This window comes from Oncorhynchus tshawytscha, linkage group LG18 (genome assembly GCF_018296145.1).
Source record: "Oncorhynchus tshawytscha isolate Ot180627B linkage group LG18, Otsh_v2.0, whole genome shotgun sequence".
Taxonomy (NCBI): Eukaryota; Metazoa; Chordata; class Actinopteri; order Salmoniformes; family Salmonidae; genus Oncorhynchus; species Oncorhynchus tshawytscha.
The window spans coordinates 35,126,158-35,150,043 of record NC_056446.1 but is presented as its reverse complement, the minus strand read 5'-3'; the positions used below and the strand labels follow the sequence as shown (position 1 = coordinate 35,150,043).

At 43.4% G+C, this 23,886-nt stretch overlaps 1 protein-coding gene across 1 annotated transcript in view; it reads right to left on the bottom strand.

The window, feature by feature from the left end:
• Nucleotides 1-23,886, bottom strand: part of LOC112217931 (gephyrin) — a 166,193-nt gene that overhangs the window by 79,767 nt on the left and 62,540 nt on the right. The window contains exons 3-6 of the mRNA XM_042300533.1: nucleotides 15,139-15,196; nucleotides 13,872-13,964; nucleotides 7,156-7,250; nucleotides 5,457-5,523 (exon numbers count right to left, since the gene is read on the bottom strand). Of these exons, the coding sequence (XP_042156467.1) occupies nucleotides 5,457-5,523; nucleotides 7,156-7,250; nucleotides 13,872-13,964; nucleotides 15,139-15,196 (313 nt within the window). The remainder of the gene's footprint in view (nucleotides 1-5,456; nucleotides 5,524-7,155; nucleotides 7,251-13,871; nucleotides 13,965-15,138; nucleotides 15,197-23,886) is intronic.

Sequence of the window (23,886 nt, the reverse complement as noted above, 5' to 3'; positions counted from 1 at the left end):
TGTATACTGACGACACCATGCTGTATACTGACCATGCTGTATACTGACGACACCATGCTGTATACTGTACACCATTCTGTATACTGACACCATTCTGTATACTGTTCTGTATACTGACGACACCATTCTGTATACTGACGACACCATTCTGTATACTGACACACCATTCTGTATACTGACGACACCATTCTGTATACTGACGACACCATTCTGTATACTGACCACCATTCTGTATACTGACGACACCATTCTGTATACTGACGACACCATTCTGTATACTGACGACACCATTCTGTATACTGATGACACCATTCTGTATACTGACGACACCATGCTGTATACTGACGACACCATGCTGTATACTGTATACCATGACGACACCATGCTGTATACTGACGACACCATGCTGTATACTGACGACACCATGCTGTATACTGACGACACCATTCTGTATACTGACGACACCATTCTGTATACTGACGACACCATTCTGTATACTGACGACACCATTCTGTATACTGACGAGACCATTCTGTATACTGACGACACCATTCTGTATACTGACGACACCATGCTGTATACTGACGACACCATGCTGTATACTGACGACACCATGCTGTATACTGACGACACCATGCTGTATACTGACGACACCATTCTGTATACTGACGACACCATTCTGTATACTGACGACACCATTCTGTATACTGACGACACCATTCTGTATACTGACGACACCATTCTGTATACTGACGACACCATTCTGTATACTGACGACACCATTCTGTATATTGATGACACCATTCTGTATACTGGCCCTTCTTTGGACACTGTGTTAACTAACTTCCAGATCAGCCTCAACGCCATACAACACTCCTTCCGTGGCCTCCAACTGCTCTTAAATGCAAGTAAAACTAAATGCATGCTGTTCAACCGATCGCTGCCTGCACCTGCCCGCCCGTCCAGCATCACTACTCTGGACGGTTCTGACTTAGAATATGTGGACAACTACAAATACCTAGGTGTCTGGTTAGACTGTAAACTCTCCTTCCAGACTCACATTAAGCATCTCCAATCCAAAGTTAAATCTAGAATTGGCTTCCTATTTCGCAACAAAGCATCCTTCACTCATGCTGCCAAACATACCCTCGTAAAACTGACCTTCCTACCAATCCTCCTGTTTAATTGCTAGAACCCAGAGACATATGGATAAACCGCTTCTCCAATCTTCTATAGCAAAGAACAAACAGCAAAAACATATACATGATCAAATACAAAACTTAGATTTAATACAAATCAAATTCTAAAGAATCAACTATTAAAGACTACCAGAATCCACTGGATTCTCCAATTACCTTGAATGAAATGCAGGACAAAATACAAACGCTCCAACCCCAAAAGGCCTGTGGTGTTGATGGTATCCTAAATTAAATTATAAAATATAACAGACCACAAATTCCAATTGGCTATCCTTAAATCCTCAGCTCTGGCATATTCCCCAATATTTGGAACCAATGATTGATCACCCCAATTCCCAAAAGTAGAGACACATTTGACCTCAATAACTACCATGGGATATGTGTCAACAACAGCCTTGGGCAAATCCTCTTCATTATCATTAACAGCAGACTCATATATTTATTCAGTGAAAACAATGTACTGAGCACATGTCAAATTGGCTTCTTAACAAATACCATACGACAGACAACCTATTCACCCTGCACACCCCTAATTGACAAACAAAACAAAGGCAAAGTCTTCTCATGCTTTGTTGATTTAAAAAAATATTTTGACTCAATTTGGCATGAGGGTCTGTTATACAACTTGGTGGAAAGTCGTGTTGGAGAAAAAACACAAGACAATATAAAATCCATGTACACAAACAAGTGTGCGGTTAAAATGGGCAAAAAAATAATAATAAATCTTCCCACAGGGCTGTGGGGTTAGACAGGGATGCAGCTTAAGCCCCACCATCTCCAACATATATACCAACGAATTGGTGAGGGCACCTGAACAGTCTGCAGCACCCAGCCTCACCCTACTAGAATCTGAAATCAAATGTCTACTATTTGCGATTGATCTGGTGCTTCTGTCCCCAACCAAGGAGGGCCAACAGCAGCACCTAGATCTTCTGCATAGATTCTGTCAGACTGGTCCCTGATAGTAAATCTCAGTAAGATTCAAATAATGGTGTTCCAAAAAATGTCCAGTCACCAGGACCACAAACACAAATTCCATCTAGACACTGTTGCCCTAGAGCACACAAAAAACTATACATACCTTGGCCGAAACATCGGCGCCACAGGCAACTTCCACAAAGCTGTGAAAGATCTGAGAGACAAGAAGGGCCTTCTATGCCATCAAAAGGAACATAAAATTTGACATACCAATACTTGAATCGGTTATAGAACCTATTGCCCTTTATGGTTGTGAGGTCTGGGGATTGCACACCATCTCCCCAAAAATCACAAAATGGAACAAACACCAAATTGAGACTGCATGCAGAATTCTGCAAAAATATCCTCAAAGTACAATGTAAAACACCAAATAATGCATGCAGAGCAGAATTAGGCCGATACCCGCTAATTATCAAAATCCAGAAAAGAGCCGTTCAATTCTACAACCACCTAAAAGGAAGTGATTCCCAAACCTTCCATAACAAAGCCATCACCTACAGAGAGATGAACCTGGAGAAGAGTCCCCTAAGCAAGCTGGTCCTGGGACTCTGTTCACAAACACACCCCACAGAGCCCCAGGACAGCAACACAATTACACCCAACCAAATCATGAGAAAACAAAAAGATAATTACTTGACATTTTGGAAATAATCTTTTTAAAAACAGAGCAAACTAGAATGCTATTTGTTATTGAGAAAGGCCGCCGTAGGCAGACCTGGCTCTCAAGAGAAGACCGGCTATGTGCTCACTGCCCACAAAATGAGGTGGAAACTGAGCTGCACTTCCTAACCTCCTGCCAAATGTATGCCAAATGTATGACCATATTAGAGATACATATTTCCCTCAGATTACACAGATCCACAAAGAATTCTAAAATAAATCACATTTTGATAAACTCCCATATCTACTGGGTGAAATACTACAATGTGCCATCACAGCAGCAAGATTTGTGACCTGATGCCACAAGAAAAGGGCAACCAGTGAAGAACAAACACCGTTGCAAATACAACCCATATTTATGTTACATTTCCCTTTTGTACTTTAACTATTTCCACATTGTTACAACACTGTATATAGACATGACATTTTAAATGTCTTTATTCTTTTGCAACTATTGTGAGTGTAAGGTTTACTGTTCATTTTATTTATTTATTTATAGTTTATTTCACTTTTGTTTATTATCTATTTCACTTGCTTTGGCAATGTAAACATATGTTTCCCATGCAAATAAAATGCTTAGATTGAATTGAGTGAGTGAGTGAGTGAGTGAGTGAGTGACAGAGTGACAGAGTGACAGAGTGACAGAGTGACAGAGTGACAGAGTGAGTGAGTGAGTGAGTGAGTGAGTGAGTGAGTGAGTGAGTGAGTGAGTGAGAGAGTGAGAGAGAGAGAGAGAGAGAGAGAGAGAGAGAGAGAGAGAGAGAGAGAGTGAGAGAGAGAGAGAGTAAGAGAGAGTGAGTGAGTGAGTGAGTGAGTGAGTGAGTGAGTGAGTGAGTGAGTGAGTGAGTAAGAGAGTGAGTAAGAGAGTGAGTAAGAGAGTGAGTGAGTGAGTGAGTGAGTGAGTGAGTGAGTGAGTGAGTGGGAGAATGGGTGAATGAAAAATAAAATAAAAAAAGAGACGACTGGAGACAGGACCACTAGATCAGACACCCCAAAGGGCTTGATCTCACACAAAGCCCAGCCCACCCTGGCTCGGTCCTCTGCCCTGACTCGGTCATCGGCCCTGGCTCGGGTCCTCGGCCCTCGGCCCTCCCAGTTTCCCCTGTCTTTATGATGTGGGATCAGAGATAATAAAAGTGGGTGATGGGCCGTTCATACAGTTATGTTTGACTGGGGGCCTGATGGGGGAGACACTAATATGGCACCAGATGGGAAGAGGGGGCGTAATTGATTAAAATAAATAATAAAATCGATCAGTAGAAATGCCTCCGTAATGAGACAGAGACAGATGTGGGGTCAGCGGAGAGAGAGGAGACAGAGAAGAGAGAGAGGAGATAGAGAAGAGAGAGAGGTGACAGAGAAGAGAGAGAGGAGATAGAGAAGAGAGAGAGGAGATAGAGAAGAGAGAGAGGAGATAGAGAGAGGGAAACAGACAGACAGATGGCGAGGTAGCGGGTAGAGCAGTCTAGCGGTGCAAGTACACACATGCGTGTGGGAACACACGCAGTAGCCACGCACGCCCAAAAGCATGCAAGGACACAAAGTGATCTGCTCATGGTGTGCATTGTGTGTGTGCTGTATTCGGGTACAATCTCAGTGCACATTTCCCCAAGAGTTAAGAGACTAACTACTCAGTCACAATGACACTGATCAAAGTAAATGTGAGAGTGCTGATCTACACTGGGGACACCTGATCCTAGATCAGCACTCCTACTCTGAGATGCCCTGTGGATAAGGGCCCTGAAACACTGATATGAGTACAGGTGTTATGGTACAGTTTAATTCACCGCCTTTTCATCAGGATTGTTAATTAAAACAATAGAACTGCATAATACATTTATTATATTTTTTGTACAGCAAGTCTCTATATATTTTACAATTAGCTAAGGAGTTTTGTGCTTGAAGAAGGATTTTTTTGTTAGATTCAATTTGATAATGTGCACCTGCTCATTAGTTAGCTAGCTAACGTTAGCGTGCATTGTCGGAACTAGCACAAGTGCTATTAACACTGCTCATGTGTATGACAAATAAAAGGCAGCCATACACTTCATATGAAACGAATGGGGTGGCAAGTGCAGCACAATGCACATAACACTAAATACTAAATACCAAATGCTTTACCAATGCTTTTCCAGCAAGATGAAGAATAAATCATTTAATGAACTCTCAATTAACACATACTGCCGGTGCCAGTTAGCTTGCTAGCTGATGTTAGCTAAATGTTTACTATCACAACAAAGCTAATCAAATCAAATGTTATTTGTCACATACACATGGTTAGCAGATACTAATGACAGCTAACAGGCAGCTGCTTCATTTGAAAAGCAAATCCATTGCGATTTAATTATAATGTTGCGACGCTTGTTATCTAGTTGTGGCCATCTAGTTAGTACTACACATTCTAGCAAGCTAGCAAAAACATTAGTGCAGCTTGCTAGTTAGGTTACATTAGCTACAGCAGGTCAAACAAGCTACTGCCTTGTGGCCTGGAGTGCAAATCAGAATTATAACCGTTCTATGTGAACAACAAAGTTAACTGCAGAGGTGCAAAGTACCAGTCAGATGTTTCATTGTGTCTGGCCCTTTAAAGTGGTCTTGTTTAGCAGGTGTTTACGTTACCTGTGAACCCTTCTTGCTCCCTGGTAAATTGATGATGAGCGTCTTGCCGCGGATGCCGCACACAGGTCTGCTTACACACAAGAGAGGAGAGTGTGTATTAGAGTTTCACACAATGAAAGGTGTGTGTGCGTTAATGAGGAGTGTGTACACAGTATATATTCATGTGTGCGTGTGTGTGTGTATATCTCTATGAGTGTGTTTGTACAGTATGCGTGTTAGTGTGTTCATGTGTGTGTGTTTGTGTGTGTGTTCGTGTGTGTGTGTGTATCTCTATGAGTGTGTTTGTACAGTATGCGTGTTAGTGTGTGTGTGTAGTGTGTGTTCATGTGTGTGTGTTCGTGTGTGTTCGTGTGTGTGTTTGTGTTCGTGTGTGTTCGTGTGTGTTCGTGTGTGTGTGTGTTCGTGTGTGTGTTCGTGTGTGTGTTCGTGTGTGTTCGTGTGTGTGTTTGTGTTCGTGTGTGTTCGTTGTGTGTGTGTGTGTCTGTGTGTGTCTGTGTGTGTGTGTGTGTGTGTGTGTGTCATAGACATTAAACCAGTAGATAGTGATACTGTAGTGCTGACGTCATCCACGTATTCCAATGTAAAACTCCTGATGGCGCATGAAGTATTTGAATTTGAAGCTTCCATATTGCTAAATAGGGCTGAATGGCACTAAAAAAAGGACTACGGATCATGGTGAAGGTGGCCTTAACTAGCAAGGGATCATGGTCAATGTAGTCGTTTTCATCCTGCCTGAGAAAGTCAACCTTAATGTCTATGGCAGGAAGGAGGGAGCCTCTTCGTAGCCTGCCGGCCCGTGATTGGTCTGTGTCAGCACGTGGTCCTGTGTGACGACAAATGTAGTAGTCAGAATGGATCACTATTTAATTAAATATCTCCATTTGTAGCGAACTTTAATATAATTCATAATAAACTAATTTTAGAGCCGTTCTGGTGATCGTAATTGACATAGGTTTTCTAGGGCTTTTTTTGGCACTGCTAGGATGCTACACACTAGCCGACCAGCAGAGCTCATGACTTCACTCTCCAGACCGGACACTGGGGGCCTGGTGTGTGTGTGTACTGTATGTATGTAAGTGTGTGTGTGTGTACTGTATGTATGTATGTAAGTGTGTGTGTACTGTATGTATGTATGTAAGTGTGTGTGTGTATGTATGTATGTATGTGTGTGTGTACTGTATGTATGTATGTGTGTGTACTGTATGTATGTAAGTGTGTGTACTGTATGTATGTATGTATGTATGTATGTGTGTATGTATGTGTGTGTGTGTACTGTATGTATGTATGTAAGTGTGTGTGTATGTATGTATGTACTGTATGTATGTATGTAAGTGTGTGTGTACTGTATGTATGTATGTAAGTGTGTGTGTACTGTATGTATGTATGTAAGTGTGTGTGTACTGTATGTATGTAAGTGTGTGTGTACTGTATGTATGTAAGTGTGTGTGTACTGTATGTATGTAAGTGTGTGTGTACTGTATGTATGTAAGTGTGTGTGTACTGTATGCATGTTAGTGTGTGTGTGTGTACTGTATGCATGTTAGTGAGTGTGTGTCCTGTATGCATGTTAGTGTGTGTGTGTACTGTATGCATGTTAGTGTGTGTGTGTACTGTATGCATGTTAGTGAGTGTGTGTACTGTATGCATGTTAGTGTGTGTGTGTACTGTATGTATGTTAGTGAGTGTGTGTGTGTCTCACCTAGAGAGCATGCCTAGTGGTGTGACGTTGAGAGAACCCATCAGCATGGCCAGAGACATCCCTGGAGCCTCCCGCTCTATCACCTCTTTAGTGGCCTGACGGAGACAGAGAGAGAGACAGAGAGAAACAGAGAGAGAGATAGTGACAGAGTGAGACAGAGAGAGACAGAGAGAGAGAGAAAGTGACAGAGAGAGACAGAGAGATAGCGACAGAGAGAGACAGAGACAGCGACAGAGAGAGACAGCGACAGAGACAGAGAGACAGAGAGAGAGAGAGAGACAGAGACAGAGAGATAGCGACAGAGAGAGAGAGACAGCGACAGAGAGATAGCGACAGAGAGAGACAGAGATAGCGACAGAGAGAGAGACAGAGAGATAGCGACAGAGAGAGACAGAGAGAGAGACAGCGACAGAGAGCGACAGAGAGATAGCGACAGAAACAGAGAGAGAGAGAGACAGAGACAGCAACAGAGAGAGACAGAGATAGTGACAGAGAGACAGAGACATAGCGACAGAGAGAGACAGAGACAGAGAGATAGCGACAGAGAGAGACAGACAGAAAAATAGCGACAGAGAGACAGCGACAGAGAGACAGCGACAGAGAGACAGCGACAGAGAGAGAGACAGCGACAGAGACAGCGACAGAGAGAGACAGCGACAGAGAGAGACAGAGAGAGAGACAGCGACAGAGAGCGACAGAGAGATAGCGACAGAAACAGAGAGAGAGACAGAGACAGCAACAGAGAGAGACAGAGAGATAGTGACAGAGAGACAGAGACATAGCGACAGAGAGAGACAGAGACAGAGAGATAGCGACAGAGAGAGACAGAGACAGAAAAATAGCGACAGAGAGACAGCGACAGAGAGACAGAGAGAGAGAGACAGCGACAGAGAGAGAGACAGCGACAGAGAGAGAGACAGCGACAGAGAGAGAGACAGCGACAGAGAGAGACAGCGACAGAGAGAGACAGCGACAGAGAGAGAGAGACAAAGAGATAGCGACAGAGAGAGACAGAGAGAGACAGCGACAGAGAGATAGCGACCGAAACAGAGAGAGAGAGACAGAGACAGTGACAGAGAGAGACAGAGAGATGGTGACAGAGAGACAGAGAAATAGCGATAGAGAGAGAGACAGCGACAGAGAGAGACAGAGACAGAGAGATAGCGACAGGGAGAGACAGAGAGATAGCGACAGAGAGAGAGAGACAGAGAGATAGCGACAGAGAGAGAGACAGAGAGACAGAGAGAGATAACGACAGAGAGAGACAGAGAGAGATAACAACAGAGAGAGACAGAGACAGAGAGATAGCGACAGGGAGAGACAGAGAGATAGCGACAGAGAGAGAGAGAGACAGAGATAGCGACAGAGAGAGAGACAGAGAGAGAGATAACGACAGAGAGAGACAGAGAGAGATAACGACAGAGAGAGACAGAGAGAGACAGAGAGATAGAAACAGAGAGACAGAGAGAGAGAGAGCGACAGAGAAAGACAGAGAGAGACAGAGAGAGACAGAGAGAGAGAGAGACAGAGAGAGAGAGAGAGAGAGAGAGAGACAGAGAGAGAGAGAGACAGAGAGAGAGAGAGAGAGAGAGAGAGAGAGAGAGAGAGACAGAGAGAGAGAGACAGAGAGAGAGAGAGACAGAGAGAGAGAGAGAGAGACAGAGAGATAGAAACAGAGAGAGACAGAGAGAGATAGAGAGAGATAGATGGCGACAGAGAGAGACAGACAGAGAGAAATACTTGAATCAGTTATAGAACCCATTGCCCTTTATGGTTGTGAGGTCTGGGGTCCGCTCACCAACCAAGAATTCACAAAATGGGACAAACACCAAATTGAGACTCTGCAAGCAGGATTCTACAAAAATATCCTCTATGTACAACGTAGACCACCAAATAATGCATGCAGAGCAGAGTTAGGCCGATACCCGGGAATGATCAATATCCAGAAAAGAGCCGTTCAATTCTACAACCACCTAAAAGGAAGCGATTCCCAAATCTTCCATAACAAAGCCATCACATACAGAGATGAACCTGGAAAAGAGTCCTCTAAGCAAGCTGGTCCTGGGGCTCTGTTCACAAACACACCCTACAGAGCCCCAGGACAGCAGCACAATTACACCCAACCAAATCATGAGAAAACAAAAAGATAATTACTTGACATTGGAAAGAATTAACCAAAAAAAAACAGAGCAAACTAGAATGCTATTTGGCCCTAAACAGAGAGTACACAGTGGCAGAATACCTGACCACTGTGACTGACCTAAACTTAAGGAAAGATTTGACTATGTACAGACTCAGTGAGCATAGCCTTGCTATTGAGAATGGCCGCAGTAGGTAACATGGCTCTCAAGAGAAGACAGGCTATGTGCTCACTGCCCACAAAATGAGGACATTACAAATGTCATATTATATATATATATATATATATATATATATATATATATATATATATTATATATATATATATATATATATATTGTAACGATGTTGTCTCACGACAGGCAGACAGAAAGCCAGAGAGAGTGAGACAGCGAGAAAGAGCGAGACAGAGAGACAACACTGTATATATATATAATATGACATTTGTAATGTATGTTAAATGTCTACTGTTAATTTGTATTGTTTATTTCACTTTTGTATATTATCTACCTCACTTGCTTTGGCAATGTTAACATGTGTTTCCCATGACAATAAAGGCCCTAGAATTGATAGAGACAGAGACAAAGACAGATAGAGACACAGATACAGACAGAGCGAGACAGAGCGAAAGAGAGACCGACAGACAGAGTGAGAGAGAGAGAGAGACAGAGCGAAAGAGAGACCGACAGACAGAGCGAGAAAGAGAGAGAGACAGAGCGAAAGAGAGACCGACAGACAGAGCGAGAGAGAGAGAGAGACAGAGCAAAAGAGAGGGAGAGAGAGAGAGAGCGAGAGACAGAGCGAGAGAGAGACAGAACGAAAGAGAGGGAGAGAGAGAGCGAGAGAGACAGCAAGAAAGATTAACAGAGAGAGAGAGAGAGAGAGAGAGAGAGAGAAAGAGTGAGTCAGAGACAGAGAGAAAGAGTGAGTCAGAGATAGGAAGAGAGAGAGACACACAGAGAGAGATAGATGGAGAGAGAATGTATGATCATCCACAATACAATCACATTGCTTTCCACACTAGAAGACAGAGAGATGAGTACTGTATCATGGCATGGTGTCACACTACAGATGTAGGATCTTAATTTGATCACTCTTTTGCTGCGGAGTATTTTGTTGCACAGCAGAACATACAATCTTCTAGTCACTTCTAAAGTTCGAAATTTCCACTTTAAAAATGTATCAACCCTTACAAAAAAAATCCATTAATTACAATCCACATAATAATTCTCATGTCCTTTTGCTGCAGGATTATTTTTCATGGTGTAGCAAACTGGCTCAAATTAAGATCCTACATCTGTAGAGGCTTGAAGAACACACAGCATTCTGGGTCAAATCACTCACCATTGGCAATAACCTATTAAAATACATTCTTAGAAAAAAAGGTGCTATCTAGAACCTAAAAGGATTATTCGGCTGTCCCCATAGGAGAACCCTGTGAAGAGAGGAGAGGAGAAAGAGAAGAGAGGAGGAAGCCTTTGAATAGAGGAGAGGAGAAAGAGAAGAGAGGAGAAAGAGAAGAGAGGAGAACCCTGTGAAGAGAGGAGAGGAGAAAGAGAAGAGGAGAAATAGAAGAGAGGAGGAAGCCTTTGAATAGAGGAGAGGAGAAAGAGAAGAGAGAAGAGAGAAAGAGAGAGAGGAGAAAGAGAAGAGAGGAGAAAGAGAAGAGAAGAAAAGAGAGGAGAGGAGAAAGAGAAGAGGAGAAAGAGAAGAGAGGAGAACCCGGTGAAGAGAGGAGGAGAAAGAGAAGAGGAGAAAGAAGAGAGAGAGGAAGAAGGAGAGGAGAAAGAGAAGAGGAGAAATAGAAGAGAGGAGAGAATAGAGGAGAGGAGAAAGAGAAGAGGAGAAAGAGAGGAGAAAGAGAAGAGAGAAATAGAAGAGAGGAGAACCCTGTGAAGAGAGGAGAGGAGAAAGAGAAGAGGAGAAATAGAAGAGAGGAGAACCCTTTGAAGAGGAGAGGAGAAAGAGAGGAGAAAGAGAAGAGGAAAAGAGAAGAGAGGAGAACCCTGTGAAGAGAGGAGAGGAGAAAGAGAAGAGGAGAAATAGAAGAGAGGAGAACCCTGTGAAGAGAGGAGGGGAGAAAGAGAAGAGGAGAAATAGAAGAGAGGAGAACCCTGTGAAGAGAGGAGGGGAGAAAGAGAAGAGGAGAAATAGAAGAGAGGAGAACCCTGTGAAGAGAGGAGAGGAGAAAGAGAGGAGAAATAGAAGAGAGGAGAACCCTTTGAATAGAGGAGAGGAGAAAGAGAGGAGAAAGAGAAGAGGAGAAATAGAAGAGAGGAGAACCCTTTGAATAGAGGAGAGGAGAAAGAGAGAAGAGAGGAGAACCCTTTGAGGAGAAAGAGAAGAAAGAGAGGAGAAAGAGAAGAGGAGAAATAGAAGAGAGGAGAACCCTTTGAATAGAGGAGAGGAGAAAGAAAGAGAGAAAGAAGAGAGAAAGAGAAGAGGAGAAAGAGAGAGGAGAAAGAGAGGAGAAAGAGAAGAGGAGAAATAGAAGAGAGGAGAACCCTTTGAATAGAGGAGAGGAGAAAGAGAGGAGAAAGGAGAGGAGAAATAGAAGAGGAGAACCTTGAATAGAGAGAAGAGAGAGGAGAAAGAGAGGAGAAAGAGAAGAGGAGAAATACAAGGGAGAGGGAAAGAGAGGAGAAGGGGGAGAAGGGGAGTCAGAGGAGGGAGGATGAAAGAGGGGAAGGAGAAAGAGAGGAGAAAGAGAGGAGAAAGAGAAGAGGAGAAATAGAAGAGAGGGAACCCTTTGAATAGAGGAGGGAGAGGGAGGAGAAAGGGGAGAAGGAGAAAGAGTCAAGGGAGGGGGGAGAATGGATGAGAGAAAGGGGGGTAGAGGAGGGTGTACGAGGGAGAGGGGAGTCAGGGAGGGTGGAGGGTGGATGAGGGAGAGGGGTCAGGGAGGGTGGATGAGGAGGGGGGTAGAGTTATTGGGAGAAAGGAAGCGAGATAAATGGTCAGGGAAAGTGGGTGAAAGAGGGAGAGAGAGAATCCCTGACACCTACAGTGAGTGGGATCATCACTAGAGAAGATGTGTGTAAATAGAGCCTTCGTCATTAGACAGGACACAGGGTAACCCCCCACACACACACACTGCTATCGTAAAATATATTACTAAGTACTGTGTTTCTCCAACCCACCCACAAGTGTCCCAGTGGTAATGTATGAAGGGACTCCAGCGGTAATGTATAAAGGGACTCCAGCGGTAATGTATAAAGGGACTCCAGCGGTAATGTATAAAGGGACTCCAGCGGTAATGTATAAAGGGACTCCAGCGGTAATGTATAAAGGGACTCCAGCGGTAATGTATGAAGGGACTCCAGTGGTAATGTATGAAGGGACTCCAGTGGTAATGTATGAAGGGACTCCAGTGGTAATGTATGAAGGACTCCAGTGGTAATGTACAAAGGACTCCAGTGGTAATGTACAAGGGACTCCAGTGGTAATGTACAAAGGTAATGGTAATGTACGAAGGGACTCCAGTGGTAATGTACGAAGGACTCCAGTGGTAATGTAATGAAGGACTCCAGTGGTAATGTACGAAGGACTCCAGTGGTAATGTACGAAGGGACTCCAGTGGTAATGTATGAAGGGACTCCAGTGGTAATGTATGAAGGGACTCCAGTGGTAATGTATGAAGGGACTCCAGTGGTAATGTATGAAGGGACTCCAGTGGTAATGTATGAAGGGACTCCAGTGGTAATGTATGAAGGGACTCCAGTGGTAATGTATGAAGGGACTCCAGTGGTAATGTATGAAGGGACTCCAGTGGTAATGTATGAAGGGACTCCAGTGGTAATGTATGAAGGACTCCAGTGGTAATGTATGAAGGACTCCAGTGGTAATGTATGAAGGACTCCAGTGGTAATGTATGAAGGGACCCCAGTAATGTATGAAGGGACTAATGTATGAAGGGACTCCAGTGGTAATGTATGAAGGGACTCCAGTGGTAATGTATGAAGGGACTCCAGTGGTAATGTACGAAGGGACTCCAGTGGTAATGTATGAAGGGACTCTAGTGGTAATGTATGAAGGGACTCCAGTGGTAATGTATGAAGGGACTCCAGTGGTAATGCTCTATCTGCCAGATGTGTGTATGTGTTAATCGTCTATGGAGGCACCAACACAGACAGGACTGGCTCTGGTGGCTCTGAGTCTAAATGAGGCTCAGTTTCAGTGTGACATACATTTTGGATCTGCAAGTTAGTTTCATTTGAAACAAGGGGAGCTGGTGCAGATTATAGGCAGTAGACACAGAGGAAACCAAACCTGTGACTGGTTAACACAGCAGGCTAAAATGTATAGGGTAATAGCAATAAATACAGCCGCCTTGACATACAGACAGGTTAACCTGAGGAGGCTGGTGAGAGGAATTATGGGAGGGAGGACAGGCTCACTGGAATGGAGTTAATGGATCAGAGTCAAACGTGTGGTTTCCATATGTTTGATACCGTTCCATGAATTGCATTCCAGCTATTACAATGAGCCTGTCCTCCTATAGCTCCTCCCACCAGCCATCTCTGAGGTGCACACACACACACACACACACACACACACACACACACACACACACTTACCTCAGGTGTGACATCGCGGGGAGCAAAGCCTGTCCCCCCGGTTGTCAAGATGAGATTGAGTTCTTTCTCATCACACCAGTCCACTAGAGTCTCCTGATGAGACAGACAGACAGACTGAGACACAGGATCTGATAGGCTCCTAGGTAGATCTCATCATGTGACATGAGTCTCATTGGCATGAATGGAGAGGATGTGACATACAGTAGGTCACTGCTAAGAGGGTCATAGGGGTGATGATTCTAACTAAGAGGGTCTGGTGGTTGGTGATTCTAACTAAGAGGGTCATAGGGATGATGATTCTAACTAAGAGGTTCATAGGGATGATGATTCTAACTAAGAGGGTCATAGGGGTGGTGATTCTAACTAAGAGGGTCATAGGGGTGGTGATTCTAACTAAGAGGGTCATAGGGGTGGTGATTCTAACTAAGAGGGTAATAGGGGTGATTCTAACTAAGAGGGTCATAGGGGTGGTGATTCTAACTAAGAGGGTCATAGGGTGGTGAATCTAACTAAGAGGGTGATGATTCTAACTACGAGGGTCATAGGGTGGTGAATCTAACTACGAGGGTCATAGGGATGATGATTCTAACTACGAGGGTCATAGGGGTGGTGAATCTAACTATGAGGGTCATAGGTTGGTGAATCTAACTAAGAGGGTGATGATTCTAACTACGAGGGTCATAGGGTGGTGAATCTAACTACGAGGGTCATAGGGATGATGATTCTAACTACGAGGGTCATAGGGGTGGTGATTCTAACTAAGAGGGTCATAGGGGTGGTGATTCTAACTAAGAGGGTGATGATTCTAACTAAGAGGGTCATAGGGTGGTGAATCTAACTACGAGGGTCATAGGGTGATGATTCTAACTACGAGGGTCATAGGGTGATGATTCTAACTACGAGGGTCATAGGGGTGATGATTCTAACTAAGAGGGTCATAGGGTGGTGAATCTAACTACGAGGGTCATAGGGGTGGTGAATCTAACTAAGAGGGTCATAGGGGTGGTGATTCTAACTAAGAGGGTCATAGGGGTGGTGATTCTAAGTAAGAATAATCATTTGTCTCACAGTAGGATGACTGATCTAGGATGAGTTTTTCCTTTCAGATTATAACAATTAAGATTACATGGACATGGGGCAACATGATCCTAGACCAGCACCCCTCATTTTATTGGTCACATACACATATTTAGCAGATGTTATTGCGGGAGACCTGAACCCAGGTCTGTTGACAGACAAACAGGTAGAAATTCGAGATGCATCTTACCTTGATCTGGTCAATTTCATCTGGAACGATCTTATAGGCTGAAATAGAGCCCCCAAGCCTGAGAGAGAAGGTAGAGAGAAAACACAGAACATCAGGTCCCTCACAATTCAGATGTTACTAACTGTACTGTATAGTACTGTAACAACAGTATAAACAGTTCAAACCAGTCACTAGGCTCAAGCCTCCAGATACACAACCAAACAAATCCAACTGCTGTTATTTTCCCCAAGCAGGCCTGAGAGAGAGATCAAAATGTGGTTCAAAATAGGGATGGTTGCTTTGGGGAGGGTTGTGTGGTTTTTTGGGGATGTTGGTGCGTTTTCCCCCCTGGTTTACACTTGCTCTTCTGCTCATATTTTCCCTATAAACAAATGTCAAATGAATTACTTTTGGAATTACCCTAATAAAGTTTGAAATGTTTGTGAAGGTTTGGTAGGGGCTGTTATTAAGCTTTAGCTACTGCAGGCCTACGATATGAAGGTAGTGCACCACAGTGCTCCAACTGACTCCAACAGTTGGATTTGAGGTGAGGAAGACTGTTTCAGTCCTACCAGAGTTACTTCTATAATCTAACAACATAATCCTTAACTTTAGTAAAAATACTCTGATAGAAAATGAACCAATTAGCCTCCTTTGATAAATCCACAGAGTATCTGTATATAAGAGGCAGTACGACATAAAGAAATCAATGTCGGGGTCATAGCACGCCACCAGCATAACTCTGTCTCTCTGGGGTTAGGCCTAAACTTCTCCTCCAGTATACAGGCGATATATACTGTATATATAGTTATTCAAATATATCATACAGAGGACCCATAAGCCTACAGACCTTTGCATGCAATACCCTGATACATTTAGTGCTCAAGTCTCTGACAGCTGAACCGTGAGGTGGATAATTATTGTTTAAAGGATAGTAGCCCAACACGGGCTGTTTTTAAGGACATGTAAATGTAGCTCATTTGGTCAATATCCCTGGTTTACTGATGGTGCTGGCTGCCCTCAAGTTGGATCTGAATACATATGATGTCCATGTCCCTTATGTTGTCCGGCGTCACATTTTCCTCAAGCAAACTCTGAAATGGCATATTGTTTTTAATTAAGATTTTAGAATATTCACATGAAAATGTGTCGCCAATTGGATGGAAACCTAGTTCCAGACACCCTAAAGACTCTGACAAGTGTGTTGGTCCATCTCTCTTTGGTTAATCCTGCACATCCTTGTTCACCAGCAGTCCCAAACATCTAAAGAATAAGCTACCTGCCAAACAAGTTTGTAAGAATGGTACATAAACGCCCCCCTCATACGAATGCGGAGGTTGAGCATATTCCCATTTCCATCTCTGCGATGTGTCTGTATCCATGTAATTGTACATGTATTTATATAGAAACATTGGGAACAATGGAAGTAAATTCACCACATTAATGTGCGATCCAGGTCATCTTTGTGTATATGTAGATTTTTAACTGACAAAAAATAAAATCAATCCAATCAATCAATCCAATCAATCAATCCAATCAATCAATCCAATCAATCAATCAATCGAATCAATCAATCCAGAGGCCAATTGATGAATGGGAAGAGACATCTGTCGCAAAACACCAAAAAGTTGAATGACATTTGGAGATGGTCAATCCAATCCTTTGATACTGGGTAAACCTGCAAGGTCGGGAGAGATGTATTTTCTGTTTGTAGAGATGTACATAGTCTATTTATTGTGGTGTAGACCGTGTTGAAAACAAAAAACAATATTATTGCAGTGTGTGTAAAATTACTTTATATAATTATCAGATTGCCCTCTAGTTGATAATTGTGTGCAGCCGGCTCTGATCGTAGTGTAATGAAACAGACAGGGAGAGTGAGCTTGTCTGTGGTGGTCGGCGAACCCTCAACCTCCTGACCAGTAGCCCTACGTGGCATCGACTGTGCCACCAAAGCATACTGAAGTGACAAAGTCGATATCCACATGTTTAAATACAGGGCCGCTACAGTTATTATCGGTCAAAAACATTATTTTGAGTTAATTATATGATGGGGAGGGTGTTCAATTTATTTTATGGTACAACGGGAGGGTCATGTGAAAATATTTTGTACTTTGGGGAGGGAGCCAGGAGAAGGCCTAGCGAGTCAGAAACAGAGAGGGAAGGAGAGCAATGAATGGCTTTGAATGTCCCCTCCTGAAAGGCATTCCTAAACACGGCCCCACTAGGGAGATCTCACACAAGGAGAGTCTGCTCTTGAGCGGTGTACCACGGCGCTCTCTGGTGGCCAGCTCAAGTATTGCAGAAAAAGGAGAAACATCGGCAGGCTGAAAGTTAAACAGCTCTACACACAGACACAGACACTCTAAATGGTCGGAGTGTGGAGGATTTACTCTCAGCGATGAGGTGTGTACGTGTGTGTTTGTGTGTACTGGGGCTTTTTAGACAGTGTGTTTCACCCTGGGAAAGAAATGGACCTGTCAGGACAAATCACTTCTCTGTCGTTTTTTTCCCGGTCTCCCTGTTTCAGCCCAAATGAAAATATGCTGAACACAAATAACTAGGGTTCCTTCCCACCATCTGTTTCCTAGGCAACCCCATTCTATCTGAAGCCTCTGGTTGCCTCGCGCATGGTTTATCGTGAGTGTGTGTTTGCTTCGTGGCAGTGTTTCGGGATGCCCTGTCTCTGAAGTATGTGTATGTGTGTGTATGTGTGTTGTTGCATACAAGTGTATGTGCGTGTGTGTTGTTGCGTACTGGTATACAGGGTCATGACGTTGGCCTGGGGGGATAGGTTTATGACAGTCATAAATACCTCTTCCCCCCTTTTTCCTCTCTCTAACCTACTGAGATTACATTTAAAAAAACCTTGGTTAACAGAGATTCTGGGAACATCAGTATGTGGGGGAAAATGAACTATATTCTGGTAATCCAAACAATTGAACATATGCGGTGGTACTTAGTGAATATGATGTCAGTTCCATTGTCATCTGAGACATTCTCATCAATGATAAGATGACAAACTCTACAGTGGAAAGTCTACACATCAGAGTTATCGGATTCACATGGAATTGTTGTTCAATTTAAATGTTTGAATATGAAATTATTTGTGATGGGATGAAATGTGATTTTAGCTTCTAAAATGTGAGATGTGGGTTTTCATAAGTTAGGGCTGCTCACTCAGTGGCCCGCCTCTGTGGAGGGACATGGGTTATAAAACTTTTCAAACACAGCCTCTTCTCCCTTCCTATATAAAGCCTTGACGACAATAGAACTTCCTGTTCCGATGAGGTAGGATGACGGTCCAATGTCAGAATGGTTCAGATAATAACTACAGAACGAAGCCAACATCGGCATGAGCTTTGGATGCGAATGGTATGAACTTTGAACTCTTATTCACGACAGAAGTGATACCTCCTAGCCGTTGAGTTGGCAACCGCAGCTGCAAACGCAGGTTAGGAAGGAACAGACAGAGTATCCCATCTACCACACAACAACGTTACTATAACGTATCTATTTGACCACCAGAGACATTCTTCAAAGGACAATGGACTCGGTTTGGCAAAACGGCCTTCCATCTACCACCAACCTACTGAAGCGCAGCTCAGAGTAAATATTTCTTGCATTTTCCTTTTCCAAATGGGCGGTAATTCAGAATGCATAAGATACTGTTTTACGATAGCCCAGCTTCTTCCCTTTGTTCCTCAGTCTTCCCGCTCCTTCACTCAAACCCAGCCCCTTTTCTTTTGTGTAACCAGCTGTCATATCTGTTCCGCCCGCTAGGGACGTTTTCCTTTATGAGGTAATTTGTAATCAAGTTATGATTTAATTATGTGTATGTGTGATTAGTTAGGTATTTAGTAAATAAATGATTAAACCCAATTTTGTATTGCTGATTCAAATTGTTAGCCAGAGTTCTTGCAGGTAACCAAGAATTGACAACTTTCAGATGAGACTGAAGTAAGATGAAGATTAATGTTGACTGCTATGGATGTAAAATATTACTAGGTCTTTAAGAGTTTATTCGGAAGATAACAGCTCTATAAATATTATTTTGTGGTGCCCGACTCTCTAGCTAATTACACTTACATGATTAGCTCAATCAGGTAATATTAATTACGGAGAAATTATTTTATAGAATGGCATGTCATATCAATTAATCTGGCATAGCCAAAGACATGACAGCAGTATGTGTTTGTTCGTGTGTGTGTGTTGTTGCGTACTGGTATACAGTATGTGTGTGTAGCAGTGGTAGGGGACGTGTTTTCTAGAGCAGAGTGTGTACATTGCACAGCTGACTTCTCATGGTTTACCAATTTGCCTTCAGATTCTGACGTTTAACTACGTTTCTCCAAACGTCAAATTCTGAAGTTCCTCTCAACTTATAATTTCGAAGATAAGGGTTAACAATTTGAATAGGGATAAAACATTACATTTAGGCATTAATAGTGAATGGTTGGGTTAAGGGTTAGGAAGGGTAATAAAACACTGAATGGTTGGGTTAAGTGTTAGGAAGGGTAATAAAACACTGAATGGTTGGGTTAAGGGTTAGGAAGGGTAATAAAACACTGAATGGTTGGGTTAAGGGTTAGGAAGGGTAATAAAACACTGAATGGTTGGGTTAAGGGTTAGGAAGGGTAATAAAACACTGAATGGTTGGGTTAAGAAGGGTAATAAAACACTGAATGGTTGGGTTAAGGGTTAGGAAGGGTAATAAAACACTGAATGGTTGGGTTAAGGGTTAGGAAGGGTAATAAAACACTGAATGGTTGGGTTAAGAAGGGTAATAAAACACTGAATGGTTGGGTTAAGGGTTAGGAAGGGTAATAAAACACTGAATGGTTGGGTTAAGGGTTAGGAAGGGTAATAAAACACTGAATGGTTGGGTTAAGGGTTAGGAAGGGTAATAAAACACTGAATGGTTGGGTTAAGGGTTAGGAAGGGTAATAAAACACTGAATGGTTGGGTTAAGGGTTAGGAAGGGTAATAAAACACTGAATGGTTGGGTTAAGGGTTAGGAAGGGTAATAAAACACTGAATGGTTGGGTTAAGTGTTAGGAAGGGTAATAAAACACTGAATGGTTGGGTTAAGTGTTAGGAAGGGTAATAAAACACTGAATGGTTGGGTTAAGGGTTAGGAAGGGTAATAAAACACTGAATGGTTGGGTTAAGTGTTAGGAAGGGTAATAAAACACTGAATGGTTGGGTTAAGGGTTAGGAAGGGTAATAAAACACTGAATGGTTGGGTTAAGTGTTAGGAAGGGTAATATAACATTGTAATACTGTGTCTACCACTGGGAACTTGCCACCCTCAGAGTCATGGGAAACATTGCTCTTAATGCCAAATTTCAAAGATAAGTTTGGTTTTGGATAGAGTTAAAATAAAGTTTAGCCATTCATTGCAAATGGTTAAAGGTCAGGATAAAAAACATTAAAAGGAGAGAGAGAATAGGAGAATCTGCCAGAGAGAGAAATAGAGACAGGTGGGCATAGAGACTGAATGAAATGAACAAGACGACAGAAAGAAAGAACGACAGAAGAGAGAAAGAGCAAGACATAGGCCTAGATGATGTACCGTTGGTACCTAGATGATGTACCGTTGGTACCTAGATGATGTACCGTTGGTACCTAGATGATGTACCGTTGGTACCTAGATGATGGACTGTTGGTACCTAGATGATGTACCGTTGGTACCTAGATGATGTACCGTTGGTACCTAGATGATGGACTGTTGGTACCTAGATGATGGACTGTTGGTACCTGAGGTCCAGAAAACAGATAAAGACACAACCCCCCCAACCAATACCCCTTACCCCTGCCCACAAACACATCTAAGACCCAGATGTTCAGGTCTGTAAAGTTGTGGGCCTGCTCTATGAGGCTCTATGATGAGGCCCATCTGATGTAGTGGCGTCATTGTGGGCCTGCTCTATGATGAGGCCCATCTGCTGTAGTGGTGCCGTTGTGGGCCTGCTCTATGATGAGGCCCATCTGCTGTAGTGGTGTCGTTGTGGGCCTGCTCTATGATGAGGCCCATCTGCTGTAGTGGTGCCGTTGTGGGCCTGCTCTATGATGAGGCCCATCTGCTGTGGTGGTGCCGTTGTGGGCCTGCTCTATGATGAGGCCCATCTGCTGTAGTGGTGCCGTTGTGGGCCTGCTCTATGATGAGGCCCATCTGCTGTAGTGGTGTCGTTGTGGGCCTGCTCTATGATGAGGCCCATCTGCTGTAGTGGTGTCGTTGTGGGCCTGCTCTATGATGAGGCCCATCTGCTGTAGTGGTGTCGTTGTGGGCCTGCTCTATGATGAGGCCCATCTGCTGCGTCATTAATAATGCATGGCCTTTGTTCAGGGCTCTCCATCACACAGACACACACACACACACACACACCTAGACTAACACATACAGAGATACACTAAAGGACAATCCAACCATATGTAGGACACATAGGGGAGTGGATTAAGTTGAGACATTTTTGACATTCAGCATCACTCTGTCAAGGGAAATACAGTATTCTTTATAACAAAGATATCTACGTATGGATGTTGTGTAACCCTGGAAACAATCAGAAGTCATGTAAACATAACAGTTTTGAAAAGATAACTTGTCTCTTGGGTTTCTTGGCACAACTTAAATCCACCAAACAGAGGAAGTTAAGCTGCCTATAAATGTATTTTCTGAATGAAATATCAGCACTACCTTTGTAATTAAATTACAACCACGTCTGTCTTTATTTCCCAAACACAATTACAATCATTTGTCCTTTGATAATTTTAACACTTTTAAACACAGGTGTAACCAGCGTCGTCCGGGTTCATTGTAAATAAGAATTTGTTCTCAACTGACTTGCCCAGTTAAATGAAGGTTAAATGAAACAAACAGCGTATATTACCCATCGGAAGAAAACATGGCCATTGGCTCACCTTACCCCATGGCCATTGGCTCACCTTACCCCATGGCCATTGGCTCACCTTACCCCATGGCCATTGGCTCACCTTACCGCAGGGTAAACATTTTGACTATATTAGCCCACACAGCTACAAGGATGCACGTTCATGCTAGGTTTAGGACCTCATGTTGAAGCTTATAGAGACCCCAACTGATGTATATAACAATCTTTAAATGATCAACGTTGGTTTAGATACAAGCATCAAAAAACCTCTAACACAATTAATTTATTTGACTTTGTGAAAATGTGTTTGTTTTTTTACCACTTTTCCTATGTGGATTCTTCCTTCTCGGACTCCATGATATGATGACCTCTTCATAAACATTTGGTCAAATTCTAAGTTTTATGTATGGTTTCCTAGAAACAAGGGTGGCTCAACTTACTACCACTCTCCCCTTCTCTATATACCCCATACTGCAGACATAATCTGTACTGTGCTGGCTGGGATTTGTCTTCACGTTGTCCTTTCCAGCACGGCTCCAGCAACTATGGTAGATCCGTAACCAGGCCAGCTCAGTGCGGCACACCTTGGCTCAGAAGTATAAATAAGGGTCAGATGATATCTCTTCTCTCTGAACTATCTAATCCCCCTCCAACACATTATTTGCCTCAACCTGGGATACCATCACCTGACAAGTCCATGCACAGCAGATCACTTCCACTATAACACATGCATGGCAAGCAGGGGCTAATGAATTAAGGCTAGCACAGGCCAGTGAATGCTAACATTGGCTAAAACAGGCTAGCAAAGAAACTTTCACAGTCTAGCATTAGCTAGCTTAGCGTGCTAATTTAGAGCACAACCAGTGGTCCTGTCTCTGCCTCCTTCCAGTGATGGCTGTTCTGTGGGTTAAATTAGCGCATTGTCCCCCATATGATTCATAAGACTGCTACTTTTAGTGACAATTTGTAAAATTGATAAAAGGATGTTACAACAAGTCACTCGAGGGCGGCGAGTGCCGCTGTTGGCTGGAGCCCCCAGGAGGATATTCAGACAACCTTCAACACACGCCAGAACTTCCACACACACACACACACAGGAGATAATACACACGCAGGAGATTACACATACACACACACACGAGAACAAGCAGGAGGGGAGAACTGTACACATTGAGCACATACTCCAGTGTGTGTGCATCTGCATGGATGTCTTTGTGTGTGTGTGTGTGTGTGTGTCTGTGTGTGTGTGTGTCTGTGTGTGTCTGTGTGTGTCTGTGTGTGTCTGTGTGTGTCTTTGTGTGTGTCTTTGTGTGTGTCTTTGTGTGTGTCTTTGTGTGTGTGTGTCTGTGTGTGTGTGTGTGTGTGTGTGTGTGTGTGTGTGTGTGTGTGTGTGTGTGTGTGTGTGTGTGTGTGTGTGTGTGTGTGTGTGTGTGTAGGTGTCCCAGACACAGTGTGCTGTGGCACATTGTGACCCATGTTTGTGTGTCTAGCTGGTCATCCTGATGGATGAAGTGACATGTAACAACGCCTGGCACAGCTCAGCATGGCTCAGCACAGCTCAGCACAGCTCAGAGAGGGGAGGGGAAGAGAGGGTCACACACAGTCTACATCAGTTACCAGGACCTTAATACACCAGACATGGACACACTCTGGCTAACCAGCATGGTCCTCAACACTGACGCACACACACAGACAAACAGACACACAAGCTTACACAGCACCCCCCGCCCATATCTGTACACACTAATGAGTGTGTGACAGCCTGGTTGACAGTCTCATTAGCTAGTGGTGTCCCAATACAGTGTGACGTATCAGACATGGCACACATCTACACTGATACACCCTGGCACATCTACACTGATACACCCTGACACATCTA